General features: G+C 68.9%; 1 protein-coding gene across 31 annotated transcripts in view; it reads left to right on the top strand.

Annotated features, from left to right (window-relative positions):
- Window positions 1-20,134, top strand: part of PLEC (plectin) — a 57,501-nt gene that overhangs the window by 22,551 nt on the left and 14,816 nt on the right. For 5 of the 31 annotated variants that reach the window (XM_021090372.2, XM_021090373.2, XM_085021313.1 and 2 more), the window contains 23 exons: window positions 11,898-11,959; window positions 12,195-12,209; window positions 12,348-12,437; window positions 12,725-12,760; window positions 13,315-13,392; window positions 13,476-13,568; window positions 14,371-14,537; window positions 15,227-15,342; window positions 15,424-15,530; window positions 15,612-15,731; window positions 15,811-15,906; window positions 16,060-16,187; window positions 16,441-16,534; window positions 16,944-17,098; window positions 17,183-17,453; window positions 17,535-17,612; window positions 17,698-17,859; window positions 17,981-18,085; window positions 18,193-18,288; window positions 18,514-18,639; window positions 19,521-19,673; window positions 19,754-19,908; window positions 19,995-20,121. In XM_021090372.2, coding sequence (XP_020946031.2) covers window positions 11,898-11,959; window positions 12,195-12,209; window positions 12,348-12,437; window positions 12,725-12,760; window positions 13,315-13,392; window positions 13,476-13,568; window positions 14,371-14,537; window positions 15,227-15,342; window positions 15,424-15,530; window positions 15,612-15,731; window positions 15,811-15,906; window positions 16,060-16,187; window positions 16,441-16,534; window positions 16,944-17,098; window positions 17,183-17,453; window positions 17,535-17,612; window positions 17,698-17,859; window positions 17,981-18,085; window positions 18,193-18,288; window positions 18,514-18,639; window positions 19,521-19,673; window positions 19,754-19,908; window positions 19,995-20,121 — 2,630 coding nt within the window. Of the gene's footprint in view, window positions 1-624; window positions 1,392-4,508; window positions 4,567-6,089; window positions 6,222-6,718; window positions 7,023-8,351; window positions 8,617-11,058; window positions 11,330-11,897; window positions 11,960-12,194; window positions 12,210-12,347; window positions 12,438-12,724; window positions 12,761-13,314; window positions 13,393-13,475; window positions 13,569-14,370; window positions 14,538-15,226; window positions 15,343-15,423; window positions 15,531-15,611; window positions 15,732-15,810; window positions 15,907-16,059; window positions 16,188-16,440; window positions 16,535-16,943; window positions 17,099-17,182; window positions 17,454-17,534; window positions 17,613-17,697; window positions 17,860-17,980; window positions 18,086-18,192; window positions 18,289-18,513; window positions 18,640-19,520; window positions 19,674-19,753; window positions 19,909-19,994; window positions 20,122-20,134 lie in introns of those variants that run through there. The other 26 variants (XM_085021314.1, XM_085021315.1, XM_021090388.2 and 23 more) reach the window with 21 other exon arrangements.

The following is a 20,134-nucleotide window of genomic DNA, read 5'->3' on the forward strand; positions in this document are numbered from 1 at the left end:
TCTGAGCTGACTCCTTGCTCTTGGCCCGCTGTGATCTGGCCTGGCATGGCAAGTGTTAAATTGGGCGGTGGATATCTGGGGCTGGCCTTTGGTGGTGGAGGCTCTGTCCCCTTGCCTGCTGGATGGACAGTAGTGTCTGCAGCCCGCCTGTCCGTGTGCTGTAGCAGCTGCCCCAGCCATTCCCCTCTGCCCCCTAGACCCCAGCTCTCCTCCCTCAGATCTCGAGTGCCCCCCCCCAATAGCCCTGCACCCCCTTCAGGTCCTTGTGAATCCGTGAGGCCCGAGTCCACAAGCCCGAGTTGGGTCCTTGATCTGAGGACCCTCCTCCCTCTGCTCTGCCCTTCTGCCACCTTTTGGAGTCTTGGTCCTTGGCCACTCCTGGGTCCCCTCCCCCAGTCTTAGGAACCCCAAGGAAGTCTTTAGAAACTGATGTCATTTCTGACGCGGAGCTCTGGGTCTGGGAGGGGAGGGGGGCTGCCTTGGGGGTGGCCGTCGCTGCGAGCGGGGTGCCCCCCATTCTACGAGGGGCCCCCCGCTGGCCGCGGGTGGGAGGGGCCGCCCTTGCTGCTGAGTCAGAGGGGGCCGGCCTGGGCGTCCTGGCGGGAGGGCCAGCCGGCGGGGCGGGAGCCTCGCGCAAGCGGTGGGCAGGCGGCAGTGCCGGCAGGATCACCAGCCCGCCCGCCCGGGAGCCAGGCGCCCGACCCACCAGCCCGGAGCCGGCGTCCTTGAGCTCAGTGCCACAGCCTGCCTGCCCCGCCGGCCACCGCTGCACCCTGTGCCCAGAGCGCCTCCTTGGCCTCCTTCCTGTGCCCCGCCTGCCGCCCTCCTCCCGACTCACCGGCTCCCAGCAGCCATGGTGGCCGGCATGCTCATGCCGCTGGACCAGCTGCGGGCCATTTACGAGGTCCTCTTCCGCGAGGGTGTGATGGTGGCCAAGAAGGACCGGCGGCCCCGCAGCCTGCACCCCCACGTGCCCGGCGTCAGCAACCTGCAGGTCATGCGCGCCATGGCCTCCCTGCGGGCACGGGGCTTGGTGCGAGAGACCTTCGCCTGGCGCCACTTTTACTGGTACCTCACCAACGAGGGCATCGCCCACCTGCGCCAGTACCTGCACCTGCCTCCAGAGATCGTGCCCGCCTCTCTGCAGCGAGTGCGCCGCCCTGTCGCCATGGTGATGCCCGCGCGCCGCCCCCCCCACGTGCAGGCCGTGCAGGGCCCCCTGGGCTGCCCACCCAAGCGAGGGCCACTGCCAGCTGAGGACCCTGCCCGGGAGGAGCGGTGGGTCTACCGCCGGAAGAAGCCTGAGGAGGGGGCACCTGAGCCCCCTGTGGTGCCCGCCACCACCCCAGGGACCCTGGTGAGGCCTGGCCCGGAGCCTGCCCCAGCCACAGGTAGCTGTGCCCTGGCCCCAGCATGGGGGATGGGAGGGGGTGCCGAGGTCTGAGCCTGGTGGGCTTGGGTGTGGGCAGCAAGTGTGTAAAAGGTTTGCTGCCGCCAGCAGGTGGCGTTGGGCCACGTGGCTCCTCCCAGCTTGAGGACCTTGGGGTGGCCAGGCCAAGGAAGAGCTGGCGGGTTGCTGCCAGCCCATCCCTGGGCACACCCTGGGGCTAGGGGTGGGGCTTGCAGTGCCTGGACTGGCAGGGCCAGCTGTTAGCACAGACCTGTCCTGCACCCTCTGCCCAGCACTGTCCTCGTCCCTGTGCCCTGCTCAGCCTTCTCCCCGCCCCAGGGACCTGCCTGCCCTGAGGCCCTCTTTGCATGCGGTGGGGGCAGCAGGGCAGGTGCTGGGTCGAGTAGGGCATAGCTGTGCCCTAGCAATGTGGGTCATGGCCTGACCTTGCTGAGCTGTTAGTTTGTGCACTGGGGGTGACACCTGCCCCCGTGGTTGTGTGGCACAGATGTGATATTGTGACTGTGCGCTTGGTGGGTTTGGGGTTGGCGGTGGCGTAGCGGGCAGCCTTGGGAGGGAGGGAGAAGAGCAGACCCCCACGTAGGACCATCCGCCACTGGGCCAGAGGCCAGGGCGTGGTGGGTGTTGGGCCCAGCCTGAGGCCTAGACAGAGCCTTCCCAGTGGGAGCGGGATCCCAGAACATGGAGCAGGTCCTGTGGTCCCAGGGGTGGCCAGCCGCCCCCTCACCACGCCCCTGCAATGGGGAGTCCCTCTGTGCCTAAGCTCTTGCCCTGCAGGAGCTGGTGGGCTTTGCTTCTGGGCTCGCTGGCCTTGGTGTCCACTTGGGCAGCCCAGCCCCCAGCACAGGCAGGCTCGGCTCCTGCTGCCATCCATGTCTCCCTACCTGGGGAGGAGCTTGGCCTCTGAGGGGTGGACAGGGGGCCTGGGGTGAGGCCAGCAGGGTGGGTGGGAGTTGGCTAGGTGAATGAATAGGCGTCAGGGGACCCAGTGCAGGTGCTGAACGGGAGCCCCAGCTCTGGCCTGGCCCGGGCTGGACTGGCTGGGGCCAAGCCCTGGGGAGCCCGCCTGGGAGGACAGGTGAGGTCGTGGGCTCCAGGGGTGGCCTCTGCAGCGCCTGCCTGGGGGTGACTGTGTCTCCCACAAGACAGTGGTGCTTGGCTGGGCACTCACAGCTCTGGCTAGAGGCTGGGGGCTGGTGTCGGCTTGGCCCGCTTCCTGCCTTGGCCTCGCTAGTGCCCAGCCCCTGCCCCACTCTGGCAGACCAGCCCCCTCCCCCTTCCCGGGTGGGGGGTGTGGCGAGCACCGGCCCCTCCCTCCTCTTCTTCCTTCCTTGTCTGGGGCCAGGCCTGGCGGCTGGGCTGGCAGTTGGCTGCAGGCCAGGAGGGGGACTGGGTGTGGCCGCAGTGGGCAGAGGGGAGGGCACCCCTGGCCCTGACGGAGGTGACTCAGTCTTCCCTTCCCGGCCGCAGCCGCTGGTGGCAGCTCAGAGTTTCCAACAGGAAATGAGCTCCAGCTCCAGGCTGAGTCAGGGCTGGCGGGCGTGGGCTCCCTTCCCCTCTGTTCTCCGGGGCTGAGCACGGGACCCGATCACCACTCTGGGCACAGGAGGACGCCCAGGGTGCCTTGGGTGCTGGGTGTGGCACAGGGCCACATGCTTGTCTGCAGGGGTGGTCACGGCTCCACACGGCTCAGGCTAGGCGGCTTCTCAGAATTTGAAGACTTACCCAGCAAGGAGCCACACAGCCCCTTCTTGCCCCTCCAGTTGGGCTGAGAAGGGCCAGGTCGGCAGCACGGGGGCTGGCTGCACTGCTCGCTGGCATGGCCTCCCCCCACCCCACCCCAGGGCCACCGCCGGCCGTGCCTGCTGTGCCTCACTCCCCCTCCACCGCGTGGGACTCTGTGCCCTGGTGCTCTGCTCTTGCACGTGGGAAGAGGTCCACTTGCTTGTTTGGCCACATACCAGCCAGACCCAGGCAGAGTCCCTGGCCGGGAGTCCCCAGCATCTGGGGGCAGTTAGGGAGGGGTCCTTCGAGGCGATGCCTTGAGCTGAGCCCCAACTGACGAGGACGGGGGTTGGCCAAGAGCTGCCCCTCAGGAGGGAGGGAGGCAGGCCGGGCGGCAGGAGAATTCGGGGCTCCTTGTGTGATGGAGAACTGGAGGGACGGGCTTGTCCGGGCCTGTACGTGTGAACTTCCTTTACGTTACAAACAGTACCACCTTGCCTGGCTCAAAATTCGGAAGGACTGATGCTCTCGTAGAGAAGAGGTGCCAGCTGAGCGCCCGCCTCGGGAGTGTGCCAATGTGCTGCTCACCCCCCCACCCCACCCCCCGTTTTATCTGTCAAATGCAGTGGCCCCCAGGGGCTTGCTTCTCCTGACCCCGCTGTGCACCTCTGTGCCCACGCCGCTTGTCCTGGGGACAGGGTCAGGTGCAGAGTGGCCATGCGGTGCCCTCTGTGCACTGGGACGTGTGGGTCCAGTCTGCTCCCTGTGAGCCCCAGCTTTGTGTCTGCCTTGTCTTTGCGCAGGCTCTGAACCTCTGGCAGGTTGTTTTCCTTGGCCCCCACCCCCGTGAGGAAGTTCCTGGGCCAGGGATCGAACCCGAGCCACAGCGGTGACGTCTGGCAGGTTTCCTAAGCAGGGTACCTCAGGATCAGGTGTGCCTTTGCCCGGGGCCTGCGGCCGCTGGGCAGGACAGCGCCTGGAGAAGGAGTGCCGGGCTGGACACGGCGAAGAGATGTCACGTTTGCCAGGGCTGGAGGCCCGGGGGCTGCGACGGAGCTGGTTGTGGGAGTGCTGCACGGGAGGGGCTGGGCAAGGGGGTGTCCAGGAGGGGCAGGGTGGGCTGGCCAGGAGGCGCGGTAGTGGCCCCGCTGGCTGCCCCTGAGGGCTCGGGGATTGCAGGCGGGCTGGTCTGACCCGTCGGTCCGCCGGGCTTGGGCTCTGCTCGGCCTGCTGACTAAGGGGCGGCGAGGAGGAGTCGCTCCCAGAGCTGGGTGGGGAGGCCAGGGCTCCAGCCCTCCCCCTGCCTCCCACCCTTCCCCTCCTTCCTGCTTTCCCTCCCTTGCCTCTCTGTCATCTCTGGGAACGGCCTGGCCCCTGGTCGGCAGCCATGGACAGGTACAGCATGGAGGAACTGATTCAGCTGGGCCAAGGTAGGGCCGGCCGGGCAGGGGGCTGGGGCCCTGAGAGGCAGGCCTCGGGGATGTGGGGCTGAGCACAGCTCCCGCTCAGAGATGCCCAGGGTGTGTCTGACGTGGGGTGGAGGCGTCTGGGAGCCGTAGGTCCACCCCGTGGGGTGGCAGAGCTCTGCCCGTCCCCCTCGAGGGGCATTGGGCACTCGGTCCCCAGGAGCTGGTTCTCCTCCTGGCTGTTGAGTCACGGACTCTTTTGAGGAGGAGCCCAGCCCCAGCCTCAGCCCCCAGCGCTGGCCACTGCAGAGGAGTCTCCAGAATTGAGTATCTGAAGCACAGGCGGATGGGCAGGAGGCTTGGGTGGGCCTGGCCCTCCCTCCCCCTTCCCCCTCGTCGTCCCCACCCCGGGCGGTCAGCGGCCCAGCGCTTTGCTGTGTCTTGCTGCAGGCGGACTGCCGGCTGACGTCACAGCCTGTGCGTGACGGAGGGTTAGCTTCTCACTCCTTCTGGGCCGCGGTCTCCTCCTCTGTAGGATGCAGCAGGAGCACAGGGCTTACTTCCCAGCGCTCTGCGAGAATGAAGAGGGAACGGTGCCTGACACACCGTGCGATATACCGGGGAGTTCCCGGTGTGGTTCAGCGGGTGACGAACCCGACGTAGTGTCGGTGAGGATTCAGGTCCGATCCCTGGCCCTGCTCAGTGCGTTAGGCATCCGCTGTTGCCATGAGCTATGTGCAGGCTGGCAGCTGCAGTTCCGACTTGACCCCTAGCCTGGAAACTTCCATATGACATGGGTGCGACCATAAAAAGACAAAGCAAACACACACAAACAACTAGTGGGATAAACATAGAGGGATGTAAAAACCCTAAATGGCAATTCTCTGTCTGTAGGGCCCGTGGGGTCCAGGCCACTGGAGGAGGGGGGCAGGAATCGTGACCCTCCCCACGTCCTGTTTCCTGAGGACACAGGGGCCCCGGGCAGTCCAGGATGTGACGTGGGCCTGACTGGGGTTCTGGGGTGGGGAGGCCCGGCCTGAGCGGGGGGCCGCCTGGGTCTCGGGGCCAAGGTTGACTTTGGGGAGGCTGTTCCATCCCTCGAGGCGGGCATTGCGTTCGGTGACTTGTATGGGGACCCCTTGTCCCAGCCGCCTTTCCAAGCACCCCCTACTCCTTCCACACCCCGTAGGGCGAGCAGGGTGGGGCTGCGTCCCTTCACGTAGGGCCACCAGCCCCTGTGGTCTGAGTGCCAGTGCTCGGCCTTGATCCGAGGTGGACGCTGTCACCTGGAGGCTCCTTATTATTAGAATCGCCCATGGGAGCCCGGGGGGTGGTGGTGGTGGGTGGCGCCACCCAGGCAGACTGGGCTCCAGCGCAGGCTGTGGGTCCCGGTGCCCTCGCTCTGCACGTCATGTTCTAAGTCTGGACAAATGACGGGCCTTGCTTACCCTCCTGGGATATTTATATCCCCCGGGCCCCCTGCCCACCCCCCTCCCCCACGGACACAGGCACTGCTGCTGACAGCGGACAGCCGTGCCCTCCTCCACGGCACCGCCGCTGCCACTGCTCGGGCTCGCTGCCGCCTCCACCTCCAAGGGGCCTGTGACCCTCCCCACACCCTGCACCCACTCCCTGTCGGCCGAGGGCTCCTGCCGCTGCCCCCATGAAGATTGTGCCTGGTAGGTGGGGCGGCCTCTGACAGCTTGTGAGAGCCCAGCTGGGGCTGGGGACAAGGGCTCTGTCCTTGTGTCCTTCTCCCCTCCCCTCCGCTGTCCCACAGGGGGGCTTCGGGACTCTTGGCCGCTGGTCTTTGAGAGGGGTTGGGTCAGCTGTGAGCGCAGAGGCCCGTGTGGGCTGGGGCACCTGGCAGCTGTCACCAGGGGGCACCCTTGGAGGCAGAACGGGGTGCTTGGGCACCACGGTCACCGTCCTGGTGGGGGTGGCGTGGGGGGACGGAGCTGAGGCCGCCCAGGGCCCAGGCTGTGCTGGGGGGGCTGCGGTTTGGCCGTCTTCCCCGCAGGCGCCTCCTCCTGGCGGGTGGGGCCGCGGGCAAGCAGGGGTTAAGGCTCCCGCTAACCTTGAGCGTGACAGCTCTGCTCCAGGACAGCTGAGCCGACGCCGCCGCGGGAGGGTGGGGAGCGCGAGCCGCCGAAGGCGGAGGGAGCGGGGCGGGCGGGAGCGCAGTTGGTGCAGCGGTGCGGCGGCGGCGGCGGGCTGGCCTCCGGGGCGCCGGACAGGCCGAGTGGTGGGGCGTGTGGCAGGCGGGGCGGTCCCGGCCTCCACGCCTGGCGGGAGGGGGCTGCCCGGCCCGCGCGCAGTCGGAAGGCAGCTCTGCCTGCCCGGCCCGCACGCGAGCGGCCCCGGAGCCATGGAGCCCTCGGGCAGCCTGTTTCCTTCCCTGGTGGTCGTGGGCCACGTTGTCACCTTGGCTGCTGTGTGGCACTGGCGCAGGGGCCGCCGGCGGGTGCAGGATGAGCAAGGTAAGGCCACTGGTGGCTAGCGCCTGGGGCTGCAGTCACTGGCCGCCACCCAAGTCGGGGGGCCTAGGGCGGGGCGGGCAAGGGGCCGCCTCCCTCCCGCCCCTGCATTTCCCTGTGCCCGCCCTTCCTGTCCCCAGTCCAGAACCTGCACGTGGTCTGAAAACCCCGTTGCCCCTGCCCCCAGCCTCCCACCCTGAGCCAAAGACCCTGCCGGCTTCCCGGAGGCAGGGCCCCGAGGCACCCTACTGGCAGGGGGTGAAGGGGAGGCTGCTCTGGACAGTGGGGGCAGAGCGGGCCACGTGGGCAGCATAGGAGCGTCCAGTCCAGTCCGGAAGGGCGACCCCTTCCTAGCTCTCAGGACAGGGTGAGCACAGGTGACTGTTAACACAGAAACCGCCCCTGGCAGGTGCAGGGCTGGTGTCCTGGGCTGCGTCTTGGGAGAGCTCCCGTGGCACCGAGGTGGGCGGGGCCTGGGCAGGGCCTCTCGGCCTCGTGGGAGGTCAGGCTTCACAGCTGTGAGGCAGGTGCCTGAGTGCCCTTGGCGAGGGCCTGGGAACACCTCGGGACAGGCCACCAGGCTGTGCTCTGCCCTCCTCCTGCTCAGATCACCCACCCACTCTGGGCTAGAGGCCTTGGAGACTGGTGGGGCCGAGGGAACGAGCTGGAGCGGGTGGTGGCATGGGGATCAAGGTTCTGGACACCGGAATGCCCCTTCCCCCACCACCAGGGACAGGCAGGCTGTGTCTAGGCCTGCTCAGGGCATACAGTAGGGTGGGGGGCTTGCCCTCAGTGGGGCTGCCTAGGTCTTAGCCTGGGCGCGTGGGCCTGTCGGATGGAGGTCTGAGTCAGGATGGGGCTTCTGGACTTGAGGCGTGGTTTGGGGGCTGGGGAGCAGCTGGTGACTCAGCTGCAGGGCTGGTTAGTGAAAACGCTCCCGCCAGGGCTGCACCCCCCCCCCATTTGGCTTCCCTCCCTCGGCCTGCTTTTGTCCCCTGTCCCCACGTGGGGAGGGGTTCCCTGTCAGACGCTGGCCTGGCCTGCCCCTTGCCCCCGGTGCCCTCTGGGGCTTTGGCGCCTCCTGTTCTCGGCTGTTCTCAACCCCCCCCCCCCCCCCGCGGGCTCCTTGCGCGCCCCCGGCCTCTCCTGGGAATCCTGCTGGGGGCGTTGTCCAGGGGAACGGCGGTCCGGGCTGTTCCCAGGCCTCTTTGTCCTGGAGGGCAGCCTCTCCCTGCCCCCGGTTCTCCAGGCCAAGCCGAGTCCTCCCCTCCAAGCAGGGGCGCGGCTTCCAGGCCCACATTGGGCGGGGCGCCCTCGGGGCAGGTTCTCCGCGTCTGGGCCAGGCGCCCGCAGCGGGGGAGGGCGTCGAGGGCAGAGCGGCCTGGCGGCGTGGGCTGAGGAGCAGACGGCACTGCCCTGTTTGCTGTCCTCGTGGGCGGGCGACCCCCGGCGCTCGGGCTCATGGCGGCTCCCGGCTCCCGGGGGGCGGGAGTAGCCTTCGCAGCGCAGGGGGTTGTGCTGGAGCGGCCCTGCTGGCTGGACGGGGGCTGCGAGCAGGCCCGCCGGGGCTACCTCTACCGGCAGCTGTGCTGCGTAGGTGGGTGCGGCTGCAGGGGCCGTGGCTCCGGAGGGGGCTCCCCTGGGGGGGGCCGCCCGGGCTGGGCCGGGGGTGGCGCTCCTCCCAGGTACAGCCCCGCCCCCAGGCATGTTCCGGAAACACCTGGGGAGGAAGGCGGGCTGAGGTCCCCTCTGCCCCTTTGTTCCCTCCGGAGAGGGGGAGGGGGTGGTGGGCGGGGCCGGCTTGAGTTTTGGCCTCAGTTTCTGGGCTGCGGGGCAGAGAGGGAGGTGCCGAGGGCGGGGCTGCCCTGGGCGGGGGCGGGTACTCCTCTCCGCCGGGAGGCTTCCCATCCCAGGGTCGCGTTCGCCGGTGGTGGGACCACCAGCCTTTGTATGCACGTCTTAAAAGGGGCAGCGACTCTCTTCAGAGAGCTATGGGCAGCTCTAGGCGACATTGGACTGGAGGCAGAGGGACAGCTGCCCTGGGCAGGACGGGGGTCAGGCACCTGTGCAGGAGCAGCAGTGCTGGGCAGGCAGGGCCAGCTGAAGTGTGCCGCAGCACGGCCTGCTGGGGGCGCCAGGGCTGCCTGGGGAGGGGGGTTGTCTGTCGGTGCACGGGAGGGTCCACACTGGGAGGTGGGGGAAGAGGGTGAGCTCTGAGGCCCCTGGGCGGGGGGAACCTCGGGAGTAAGAGGCCCCAGAGGCAGGAGGGACCCCAGGGGAGACCCTGACCCCGACCACGACCATGAGACAGCATCCTTGGAGGCTCCTTCCCGCACAGAGGAAGCTGGAGAAGGGGTTTGGGCGGGGGGCTCACTTAAGTCTTGGACATCAGGCCCTGGTGCTTCAAGTTTCCTGCTTCTCCTGGGTCCACTGCTGCACGCTCCCAGCTCATTCCCTGGGGCCTCTGGTGTCTGTGCCCCTCAGCAAAGTGACACCCCAACCCCTGCAGGCAGGGACCCCGCTCCCCAGCGACTGCTGGACCTCCCCAGCGACTGCTGGACCGCTCAGCCTGTATATGCAGCGGCTCCTGCTGGTGTGAGGGGTCCAATGAAGGGGGCTGGGGGAGGGCAGGTGGGTGTGCTGGGACGAGGCTTCCTGGGTGTACCGCCCTGGGCGCTGGCCAGCCCAGCATCAGAGCTGGGGTTCCGGAGTGCCAGGGGAGCAGAGAGCTGTCTGGAGGGGGTCTCGTGGGGGGTGTTGAGAGCAAGGTCAGAGTCTGGGTTTGGGCCCCAGGGGCTCTCCAGAGGTGGGCAGGGGGTCCGACATCTGGCAGAGCCTGTGAGTTAGCCTGTGCCCCTGGGAGGGGTGCAGCCAGCTCCCAGCTTGGGCACCCCTGAAGCCCATGGGGTTTGGGCGCCCTCCCGTGGCCATAGAGGGGCAGCAGGGATGGGGGTGGGTGAGCTTTTCCCGGAACGTGGCCTGCAGGCTGGGGGTGGGGGGGGGCGGCTCACAGCTGGATCACATCAAGCCAGATTCTGACTGGAAACTCCTGTGGTTGGTGGTGCATTCTTTCCTGCAGTTCCCAGGCGGCCTGGGCAGCCGTGTCCAAGACCAGAGGGAACCAGGCGCGCCCCTGTGCCCTTTGTCTCTCCACCTTTACAACCCAGAATAGCTGCTATCTGTGCGCCCCACCCAACTGCAAACAGCCCCCCACCCTCCTGCCCCCACCGCCCCAGGTGCGGCTTCCCCTCCTGTGAGTCACCATGCCTGGACCCCTCCCCGTGCCTGACTCACTGGCCCCCTCGGGGTGCCCCCCACTGGCCCCAGCGCCCCCCACCCCCAACGTGGGGCAGAGTTCCTGCAGCTCAGGGCTGGGCGGTCCTGCCTGGTGAGTCAGCGCTCAGCTATGTGCCCCCTCCTGCCCTGCCGTGCGTGCTGCCCCCGGATGGGGCACGGCTCTGGGACCTGCCTGGTGGGCAGCTCGGGAAGGGCCAGCCCAGCACTGGACCTCGGGGCATAGCAGAGCCTAGAGCCTAGTGGGGGCAGGACAGGCTTAGGGCGTGTTGGCTTGTGAGGAGGGGTCATCTGGGGGCTTCAGGGCAAGGATGAGCCACCGGCCCTCAAGCCAGGTGGCATTCAGCTCGGGGTCCTACTTAGAGCCCCTCCGGCAGGTGGGGTGGGCAGGCTGAGGCCCGGCTCAGGGCTCCCTGGGCCCAGCCACACTCAGGCACCCCTCCCTGTGCCCGGGCCTTCTCCAGAGGGGCCACGGGGATGGCGTGTGGTTCTCTGCGGTCCTGGCACCAGTCTGTGTGCAGTGCAGGGTGCCAGGGCCCCTTGCACCCCGTCCCTCCAGGAGCTGCAGCAGGCCTGGCGGGTGCGGAAACCCCGGGGTTTCCTGTTTCTGGTGGCCGTGGGTGTGGCCGTGGGGGAGGGGTGCCTTCCTCCTTCCCGCGCCACCGGGACCTCCCTCTGGGGGAGGCGGGGGGGGGGGGTGCGGGGCGGGGCGGGGCGGGGACAGCGCCGGGGAGACCAGCAGCAGGGAGTGGCCACACCGACTCCGCTCGACTCCGCTCGCAGCTGAGCTGAGCACGAGTGCGAGTGCTGAGCTGCCAGCTTCAGCGGCCTGTGCGAGGGGCACAGAGCGCGCAGCACCTGGGGGCTGAGGGACCGAGCAAGCGCCGAAGGGCGGGGCGGCAGCATGTCCCAGCACCGGCTCCGTGTGCCCGAGCCCGAGGGCCTGGGTCAGAAGAGAACTAGCTCCGAGGACAACCTCTACCTGGCTGTGCTCAGGGCTTCAGAGGGCAAGAAAGGTAGCAGGCACTCCTGTGGACAGGCCGGATGCGGGGCAGGGGGGACCCACGTTCTGAGGCAGGAGGCCTGGCCCCAGTAGCGGTGGGGCCCAGACCAAGGGTCTGGGTTTGGGAGGTACGGGGGCCATGGGCAGTGTGCTGTGTCCTGACCCAAGTGCAGAGTTGCCAGGGTGGAGGGTTGGGGCAGCGGGCGATGCCCAGCACAGGGAAGCTGCCAGTGGCCTCTGGGGCCTGGGAAAGGCCCGCTGCCCTGTTGGCAGGACAGAGCTCCCCCCTCACCACATCCCTGCCCAGTCCTGGGTCCCAGCCTGGAACCTCTGCTCAGCCCCAGAGGCGGCCTGCGTGGGGGTGGGGCAGGCTGGGACCTGCGGCCCGGGCGCGGCTGCCAGCTCCAGGGAGTGGAGCGGCACCTTGCATCCCAGCCCTGCCCCTCCAGGGCCTGGCCGACTGGGGCCTGGGTCTCCGGGTGTCCTTCAGGCACCAGCCGCGGGGGCTGCAGGGTGGTCACCTCCGGAGGGCTCCTGGGGCTTCTGCCAGGCTCCAGGTCACCTGGCCTTGTTTCCTCCAGATGAGCGGGACCGTGTGCAGAAGAAAACCTTCACCAAGTGGGTCAACAAGCACCTCATTAAGGTTGGTGGGGGCGCGGGTGGGCGCGGGTGAGGGAGGGTGCCCCTGGCCCTCCAGCCCCAACGCAGGTGCCGCGCCTTCTGCCACCCGCCTGCTCGCGGCCGTCCCTGGCCGCCAGGGAGCTCCCCCTTCGCCTCTGAAACCTGCTCTTTCTGTGCTCTTCGTCCTCCTCTGCGCCGCCTCCTGCCTCCTGTCTCTCTCCTCCTCCTCCTCCTCGCCTCTCCCGGTCTCTCTGTAGCACTGGAGGGCAGAGGTAGGTATCTCCCGGGGGCTGGTGTGTTCTGGGCCCCCCCCCGCCTCTTGCCCTCCGGGGTCGGTGCCCACTCGCCCCCCCCAGGGCCCGTGGGTGGCTCTGGAGACCTGCAGCCCGCCCGCCCTCCTGTGCTTCCAGGCCCAGAGGCACATCAGCGACCTGTATGAAGACCTCCGGGACGGCCACAACCTCATCTCCCTCCTGGAGGTGCTCTCGGGGGACAGCCTGGTAGGTGCACGCCGTCCCCCCACTCCCGGCCGGCCTTCCTTCCTTGGGTCTGTCCCACGTGCCCCCTCCGCGTCCAGCCTGGCCTCGCCCCCACCGCACCTCCTGGTCCAGAGTGTCGCCCGGCCTGGAGCGGCCCTGCCCCCCACGCCGCGGCACACGGCCCTGCTGCCCTCCGTGCCGGAGCCTTGACAGTAACCTCGTGCTCTGCTCTGCTTTGGTTTCTCTGCTGCTTGGACTCTGAACTTTGACCTCTGCCCTTTACCCTTTGCCCTGCTCTGGCCGAGCAGCCAAGAGAGCGGGACGTAATCAGGAGCTCACGCCTGGTGAGTGGTGGTGCCCGCCGGCCCTGGCGGCACGTGGGCTCCCTGAGACCAGGAGCCCAGCTCACCGGGGCTTGCGGCCCGTCTGGCTCCCCCCGCCCCAGCCCCGGTGCCTGGCGCTTGGGCAGGTGGATGGCGCTGTATCGAGCTCCCTCCCATCCTGCCCGCTGTGGCCTGGGGCCGGGCCTGAGACCCGCCCGGGCTGCCACTGCCAGGCAGGAGGACCCCTTTCCCCAAAGCCACGGGCCTCCGCCAGCAGCTTCCCGGCCATTGTCTCCTCCCCACCCCCGCCTTCCTTCCCGCAGCCTGGCCGCCGGACTTCCCAAGCACCCGCTGGGCCTGGCCTCTGGGCCCGTGGCCCGCTTTCCCAGCGGGGGTGGGGGGGGTGGGGGGAGTGGTGGACCGGGGATGGGGAGGGGGCCGCTGCCCCCACGGGGGAAGACCCTCTGTCCAGCTGCCATAGACGTCTTGCGGGGTCCGAGGGAGGGTGGGAGCTGCACCGCGGGGCGCGTGGCGCGGTGCCGCGGGCATGCTGACCGGCCGTGCCGCCCCCACAGCCCCGGGAGAAGGGGAGGATGCGCTTCCACAAGCTACAGAACGTCCAGATCGCCCTGGACTACCTCCGGCACCGCCAGGTGAGGCTGCCCCCCGGCCGCAGGCCCCCGGGCCCCTTGCCCCGCGGCTCGTGGGCGGGACTGAGGACGGCCGGTTCCCGCAGGTGAAGCTGGTCAACATCAGGAATGACGACATTGCCGACGGCAACCCCAAGCTGACCCTCGGCCTGATCTGGACCATCATCCTGCACTTCCAGGTAGAGCGGCCGCCCTAGGACCCTCGCCACACCCCTCCCCGCTAGGCTGCGGCCTGGGAGCTGAGGCCTGTCCTGCCGCCTGTGCCCCAGCCCCCAGCTGATTGCACGGCCCGAAGGCCCAGGCCTCTCCCATCCCCTCTGGCCTGGCTGGGCAGGGCCCGCAGAGCCTCCCTGCACAGGAATGCATTCTCTGCTCCCGGGCGCAGCCTTCTGCCCCAGGGAAGGTTCTGGAGAGGCACCCGCCACACTGGCTGACTCACCCACACCCTGCCCAGCCGCACAGGAAGCCACAAATCTGAGAGCTGGGCAGGCTGAGCCTGGCTGGCACGGCAGCTGACTCACACAGGCGAGCAGGCCGACAGACAGACAGCTAGGGAGAGGCGGGCGGGGGAACAGAGAGGCTGGCAGACCCAGGTCTGAAGGATGGGATGGCATGCAGGGCTGGGCCCGTTCTGTGGCCCTGCATGCCCAGCCCCCAGAGACCCATCCCTGGCCCGCGGCCAGAGAGGGGCTGACCCACTGCCCCCCACCTCCACCCCTTGTGACAGCCTTATCTAGGCCTGGGGCTTCCGGCGGGGGTGAGCTCTGGGCCCACTCTCCACCAGCGTGATTTGTGCACCCACCCTGGCAGCACTGGGGGCTAGGAGTGTGACATTCTCTGGTTGCTGCTGCCTTGAGTGGCTACAGAGGTGTGGCAGGCCCCAGCAGCTCCCTTGATGTGACATGAGCCCCTGCGGGCCCCGCTCTGCCTCAGCCGGGTGGGCGGCCGTGCCTGAGTGGCTGCCTCCTGCCCGCCGTGTAGATCTCAGACATCCAGGTGAGCGGACAGTCCGAGGACATGACGGCCAAGGAGAAGCTGCTGCTGTGGTCGCAGCGCATGGTAGAGGGCTACCAGGGCCTGCGCTGTGACAACTTCACCTCCAGCTGGCGCGACGGCCGCCTCTTCAACGCCATCATCCACCGGCACAAGTATGCGGCCCGGGACCAGCGAGGGGCTTGTGGGTTGGGGACGCCCCTGAAGCCTCGCAGCTGGGCGACTTCAAACATGATGGGGCAAGGAATGTGACAAGAAGGCGCCTGCCGCTTTCGGGAAACTGCTGCCCGCAGGGCCAGGTCCCAGTGCCAGCCCGCCTCCCTGGGGGAGGGTGCGGGCAGGGAGGCCCAGCCCTACCCACAGCCTTCCTGGCTCTGGGGCTCTTCCCGAGGCACTGCCGGCCTCCTGGAGGCCAGGGGACCATGGGCTGCTGGTTTTCCCAGCCGTGAGCATCTCCCCCATGTGGCCGCCCAAAGGGGTCTGGGCAGCTGGACCCTGGTGGGGTCTGCCCCTGGGGGACCTCAGCTCCCACCTAGGACCTGGGGTGTGGGGAGGGTGGCTGTGGGGAGCCCAGGCTGACTGGCACCCCGCCCTGGCCTGTGCCCTCTGTGGGACCTTGAGCTCCTGGGGGCAGGCCCAGCAGGCCCAGCACCTGCCCAAGGTGCCTGTGTGGGCAGGACGGGGCACGAGCGGGGCCGGGGTTTTTCCGGGGCCAGTGGCAGTTGCAGGGGTTCCGTGCGCTCGGGACCTGCTGTGGGTCTGCCGGCGTGCTGCCCTGCCCAGTGGGCCTCGGCGCTGCTCCTGCGTCCCCGCCTGCCTGCCCCACCCGCCCCGTTACCCGCAGGCCCATGCTCATCGACATGAACAAGGTGTATCGTCAGAGCAACCTGGAGAACCTGGACCAGGCCTTCTCTGTGGCGGAGCGGGACCTGGGGGTGACCCGGCTCCTGGACCCCGAGGGTACGTGCCGCTGCCCCTCGGCCCGCGCCTCTGCCCTGCAGCCCGCCAGGGCCCCGCTCACCCGCCCCACCTGCCCCGCAGATGTGGACGTCCCGCAGCCCGACGAGAAGTCCATCATCACCTACGTCTCGTCCTTGTACGACGCCATGCCCCGCGTGCCTGACGCGCAGGACGGGGTGAAGGCCAACGTGAGTGCCGGCCGGCAGGTCCCGGGCAGCGTGGGGCAGCCGGGCCTCGGCAGCGCCTAACGGCCCCCCTCCTGCCCCCAGGAGCTGCAGCTGCGCTGGCAGGAGTACCGGGAGCTGGTGCTGCTGCTGCTGCAGTGGGTCCGGCAGCACACGGCCGCCTTTGAGGAGCGCCGCTTCCCCTCCAGCTTCGAGGAAGTCGAGGTGGGCCGAGTGCTCCGCCAGGGTCCCGCGCCGGCAGCGGGGGCCCAGGCGTGGCTGCTGACGCCCCTCACGCCCACAGGTCCTGTGGTGCCAGTTCCTGAAGTTTAAGGAGACGGAGCTCCCAGCCAAGGAGGCGGACAAGAACCGGTCCAAGAGCATCTACCAGACCTTGGAGGTGAGGGGGCTGCCCAGGAGCTGGAGGCCTGCGGGCCCCGCCAGCAAGCCTGGCCTCCCCACCGAGCGGGAACCAGGGCTGTTCCAGCCAGGTAGTGCGGGCTGGGGCCCGGGTGGCTTGCTGGCCCAGGCCTGAGAGCAGCCCTGCCCACAGGGAGCGGTGCAAGCAGGCCAGCTCAAGATGCCCCCTGGCTACCACCCGCTGGACGTGGAAAAGGAGTGGGGCAAGCTGCACGTGGCCATCCTGGAGCGGGAGAAGCAGCTCCGGAGCGAGTTCGAGAGGTGGGCGGGCACTGCGGTGGGTGAGGCAGCTGGCGGGTGGGGCCCCGCCGTGGCAGGGAAGCCACCCAGGGTGAGTCACTGCCTGGGGAGGAAATCCCCCCCCCCAGGCTGGGAAACCCACACTCAGGGCCAGCTCAGCTGTGGCCGAGGGCCGGCAGGGAGGCCGGGCGCCGGAGGGAGCTGCAGTCAGTGCCGGGGAGCCTGGCGGCCCGACCCCACTCACGGCGGGTCCCGTGGGCGCTCTGGGCTGCAGACTGGAGTGTCTTCAGCGGATTGTGAGCAAACTGCAGATGGAGGCCGGGCTGTGTGAGGAGCAGCTGAACCAGGCCGACGCCCTGCTGCAGTCGGTGAGGGGCGGGGCCCCGGCTGAGGGGAGGCGGGGAGGGAGGCGCCTGAACCACCACGCCCGCTCGGCCGCTCCTCCCTCCTGGTGAGCAGCCAGCTCTGACCGCTAGCTTTGGGCAGAGGTGGCTTCTGGGCATGAGGCCCACCTTGCTGCCTGGGGGATGTAGGGAGGCCTAGCAGGGGCAGGACTGTGGGCCTGGGCAGGAGCTCTCGGGGACAACTCTCCCGAGTTCCATGGAGGAGGACGGGCTGGGAGGCCTCTGGCTCCTGGGACCCGAGGAGGCCTTTGGACTTGATCCCGCTTCCCAAAGAGAGCCAGGCCCAGAGGAGAGGAGGCCGTGGGGGAGACCCGTGCAGGCAGGCGGGAGGCGGGGCTGGCTGGGCTCAGATTCGGGGGCGACCACCTTCCAGGATGTGCGGCTGCTGGCAGCAGGCAAGGCGCCGCAGCGGGCCAGCGAGGTGGAGCGAGACCTGGACAAGGCGGACGGCATGATCCGGCTGCTCTTCAACGACGTGCAGACGCTCAAGGACGGGCGGCACCCGCAGGGCGAGCAGATGTACCGCAGGTGGGCCGTGCCCCTCTCGGGGCTGCGGGGGCGGGTGGGGCAGCCCAGTCCCGCTGACCGTCCTGCTGCCCGCACCGCCCGCAGGGTGTACCGCCTGCACGAACGCCTGGTGGCCATCCGCACTGAGTACAACCTGCGTCTCCGGGGCGCAGCGAGGCACCCGGAGCTGGAGGACTCCTCCCTGCGCTACCTTCAGGAACTGCTGGCCTGGGTGGAGGAGAACCAGCGCCGGGTGGATGGCGCTGAGTGGGGTGTGGACCTGCCCAGCGTGGAGGCGCAGCTGGGCAGCCACCGTGGCCTGCACCAGTCCATCGAGGAGTTCCGGGCCAAGATAGAGCGGGCACGCGCCGACGAGGTGAGTGGGCACCTGTGGGGCGGGCAGCGGGCAGGGGCCAGGTCGTGGCACGGCACCCTCACCCCTCCTCATCGCCCACAGGGCCAGCTCTCCCCGGCCACCCGGGGCGCTTACCGAGACTGCCTGGGTCGGCTGGACCTGCAGTACGCCAAGCTGCTGGTGAGTGGGGGGCTGGCGGGGGGCGGCGGCGGCGGCGGCGGCGGCGGCGGTGCAGCGGCTGACACAGCCCCCCGCCTGCCCACAGAACTCCTCCAAGGCCCGCCTCCGGTCCCTGGAGAGCCTGCATGGCTTTGTGGCGGCTGCCACCAAGGAGCTGATGTGGCTGAGCGAGAAGGAGGAAGAGGAGGTGGCCTTTGACTGGAGCGAGCGCAACGCCAACATGGTCGCCAAGAAGGAGGCCTATTCGGTGAGACGGCCTCCGGCCTCCGCGACCGCCCGCCCCAGGCAGGGGCCCCTCGGGGTGGCGGGAGACGGGCAGACCCTGGCACAGCCCCGAGGCTGCCCCTGAGACCCTGCCTCCCTGTCAGGCCCTGATGCGCGAGCTGGAGCTGAAGGAGAAGAAAATCAAGGAGATCCAGAGCACCGGCGACCGCCTGCTGCGCGAGGACCACCCGGCGCGGCCCACGGTGGAGGTGGGCGGGGCCGAGGGCGGTGGCGGCGGCGGGTGGGCGGGGCCGAGGGCGGCGGGCGGGGCCGGGGCGGCGGGCGGGGCCTGACGACGGCCCGCCCTCTGCTGCAGTCCTTCCAGGCCGCCCTGCAGACGCAGTGGAGCTGGATGCTTCAGCTGTGCTGCTGCATCGAGGCGCATCTGAAGGAGAACACCGCCTACTTCCAGGTGAGAACTGGGCTCCCCGCCGCCGGGCTCTGCCGCAGGCTCCTCTTGGAGCCCCTCCTTCTGTCCCTGCAGGCGCAGATAACGGATCCTGCGCTGCAGCCCACTGATGTCTTGTCAGACCCCTCCCGGGTCCTTCGGCCCAGGCTCCTCCGGCCCATTGGGGGGGGAGGCAGCTCTGGCGGGGGGGCTCTGGATCCTTGTCGTGACCTCTTCCTGCTGGTCCAGTTCTTCTCAGATGTGCGGGAGGCTGAGGAGCAGCTGCGGAAGCTGCAGGAGACGCTCCGCAGGAAGTACACCTGTGACCGCTCCATCACTGTCACGCGACTTGAGGACCTCCTGCAGGACGCCCAGGTGAGCCGACCGCCCGGGCCTCCACCGGACCTGGGGCTCTGCAGCCTGGTGAGAGGCAGACTCTGCGGCACTGGCCCTCACGGCCTGGGTTCATGGGGTGGCGCAGGCCGGGCAGGTGCAGAGGTGGTGGGGGTCTCAGATCTGGGGTAGAACGCACGGAGAGGCTGACCCTGAGCGGCCCTCACGCTTCGGAGAGGTCCCCGTGGAGTAGGGGGTTGTGACTAGAGGAGCAGCAGGGATTGGAGGTGTGGGCAAACTGAGAAGTCAGTGGCGGGATCCTGGAGTGGGGCAGGTGGCTTGCCGGAGCTGGCATAAACTCCCCACCCTTGAAACCCCTGGAGTGAGTAGAGGCCGGAGTCGGCCGCACCACTGTCGGCGCTTTTGCTGGAGGTGGATCCCCTGGCCTCTTGACCTGACAGGGTCTGGGGCGGGCAGTCTGAGGGCTAAGGAGGACGGACAGGCAGCTGAGGGTGCTGCCCGGGTGCCTGGGGCTGGCAGTGATGGATGAGGGGAGGCTGCAAGGCTCCGCTGGCTGGGGGCTGCTGTGGTCAGCAAAGCACCCAGGGGTCCGGGTTGGCCGCAGCATTGCCCTGGGGGAGGGTGGGCCCAGCACAGGCGGCTTCCAGGTAGGCTGACCACAGCCTCAGTCCCTGATGTGCTCTGGTCCCTCATGGCTGGACCAGAGGAGGTGGGTGACTTTCTACGGCAGAGATGGGGGAGGGAAGAGGGGGCCCTGTCTGGGGACACAGTGTGTGACCCGGGCCAGGGGGAGGGCACTCGGTCCTGTCAGTGGGACCTATTGAGGGCCAGCCCCTGGCTGGGGTGCCAGCACATGGGCACTCATGTCTGGGGATGGTCTGTGACCCGCTCCTGCCCTGCAGGATGAGAAGGACCAGCTGAACGAGTACCGGGGGCACCTCTCCGGCCTGGCCAAGCGGGCCAAGGCCATAGTGCAGCTGAAGCCCCGCAACCCAGCCCACCCCACGCGGGGCCACGTGCCGCTGCTGGCTGTGTGCGACTACAAGCAGGTGGAGGTGAGGGCCTGGCCATGCGAGGAGAGCTCAGGAGGTGGGGTGTGGGCATGGCCATGCTGTGACAGCTCTGGTTGCTTCAGGTGACCGTGCACAAGGGTGACGAGTGCCAGATGGTGGGTCCCGCTCAGCCTTTCCACTGGAAGGTGCTCAGCAGCTCGGGCAGTGAGGCCGCCGTGCCCTCCGTGTGCTTCCTTGTGCCCCCGCCCAACCAGGAGGCCCAGGATGCCATCACCAGGTGGGGGCTGGGGCTGGGCTGGGGCCTTGAGTGGGTGGCACTGGGTCAGTGTCCAGACGCCTCTGATCGTGCCCCTGCCCCACCAGGCTGGAGGCCCAGCACCAGGCCTTGGTCGCCTTGTGGCACCAGCTGCATACAGACATGAAGAGCCTTCTGGCATGGCAGAGCCTCAGCCGCGACGTGCAGCTCATCCGCTCCTGGTCTCTGGTCACGGTACGCCAGCCCC

The sequence above is a fragment of the Sus scrofa genome, chromosome 4 (genome assembly GCF_054392235.1).
Source record: "Sus scrofa isolate SSC_HxYL_T2T_F1_AM1 chromosome 4, Sscrofa_HxYL_maternal_Yorkshire_Landrace_v2.0, whole genome shotgun sequence".
Lineage (NCBI taxonomy): Eukaryota > Metazoa > Chordata > Mammalia > Artiodactyla > Suidae > Sus > Sus scrofa.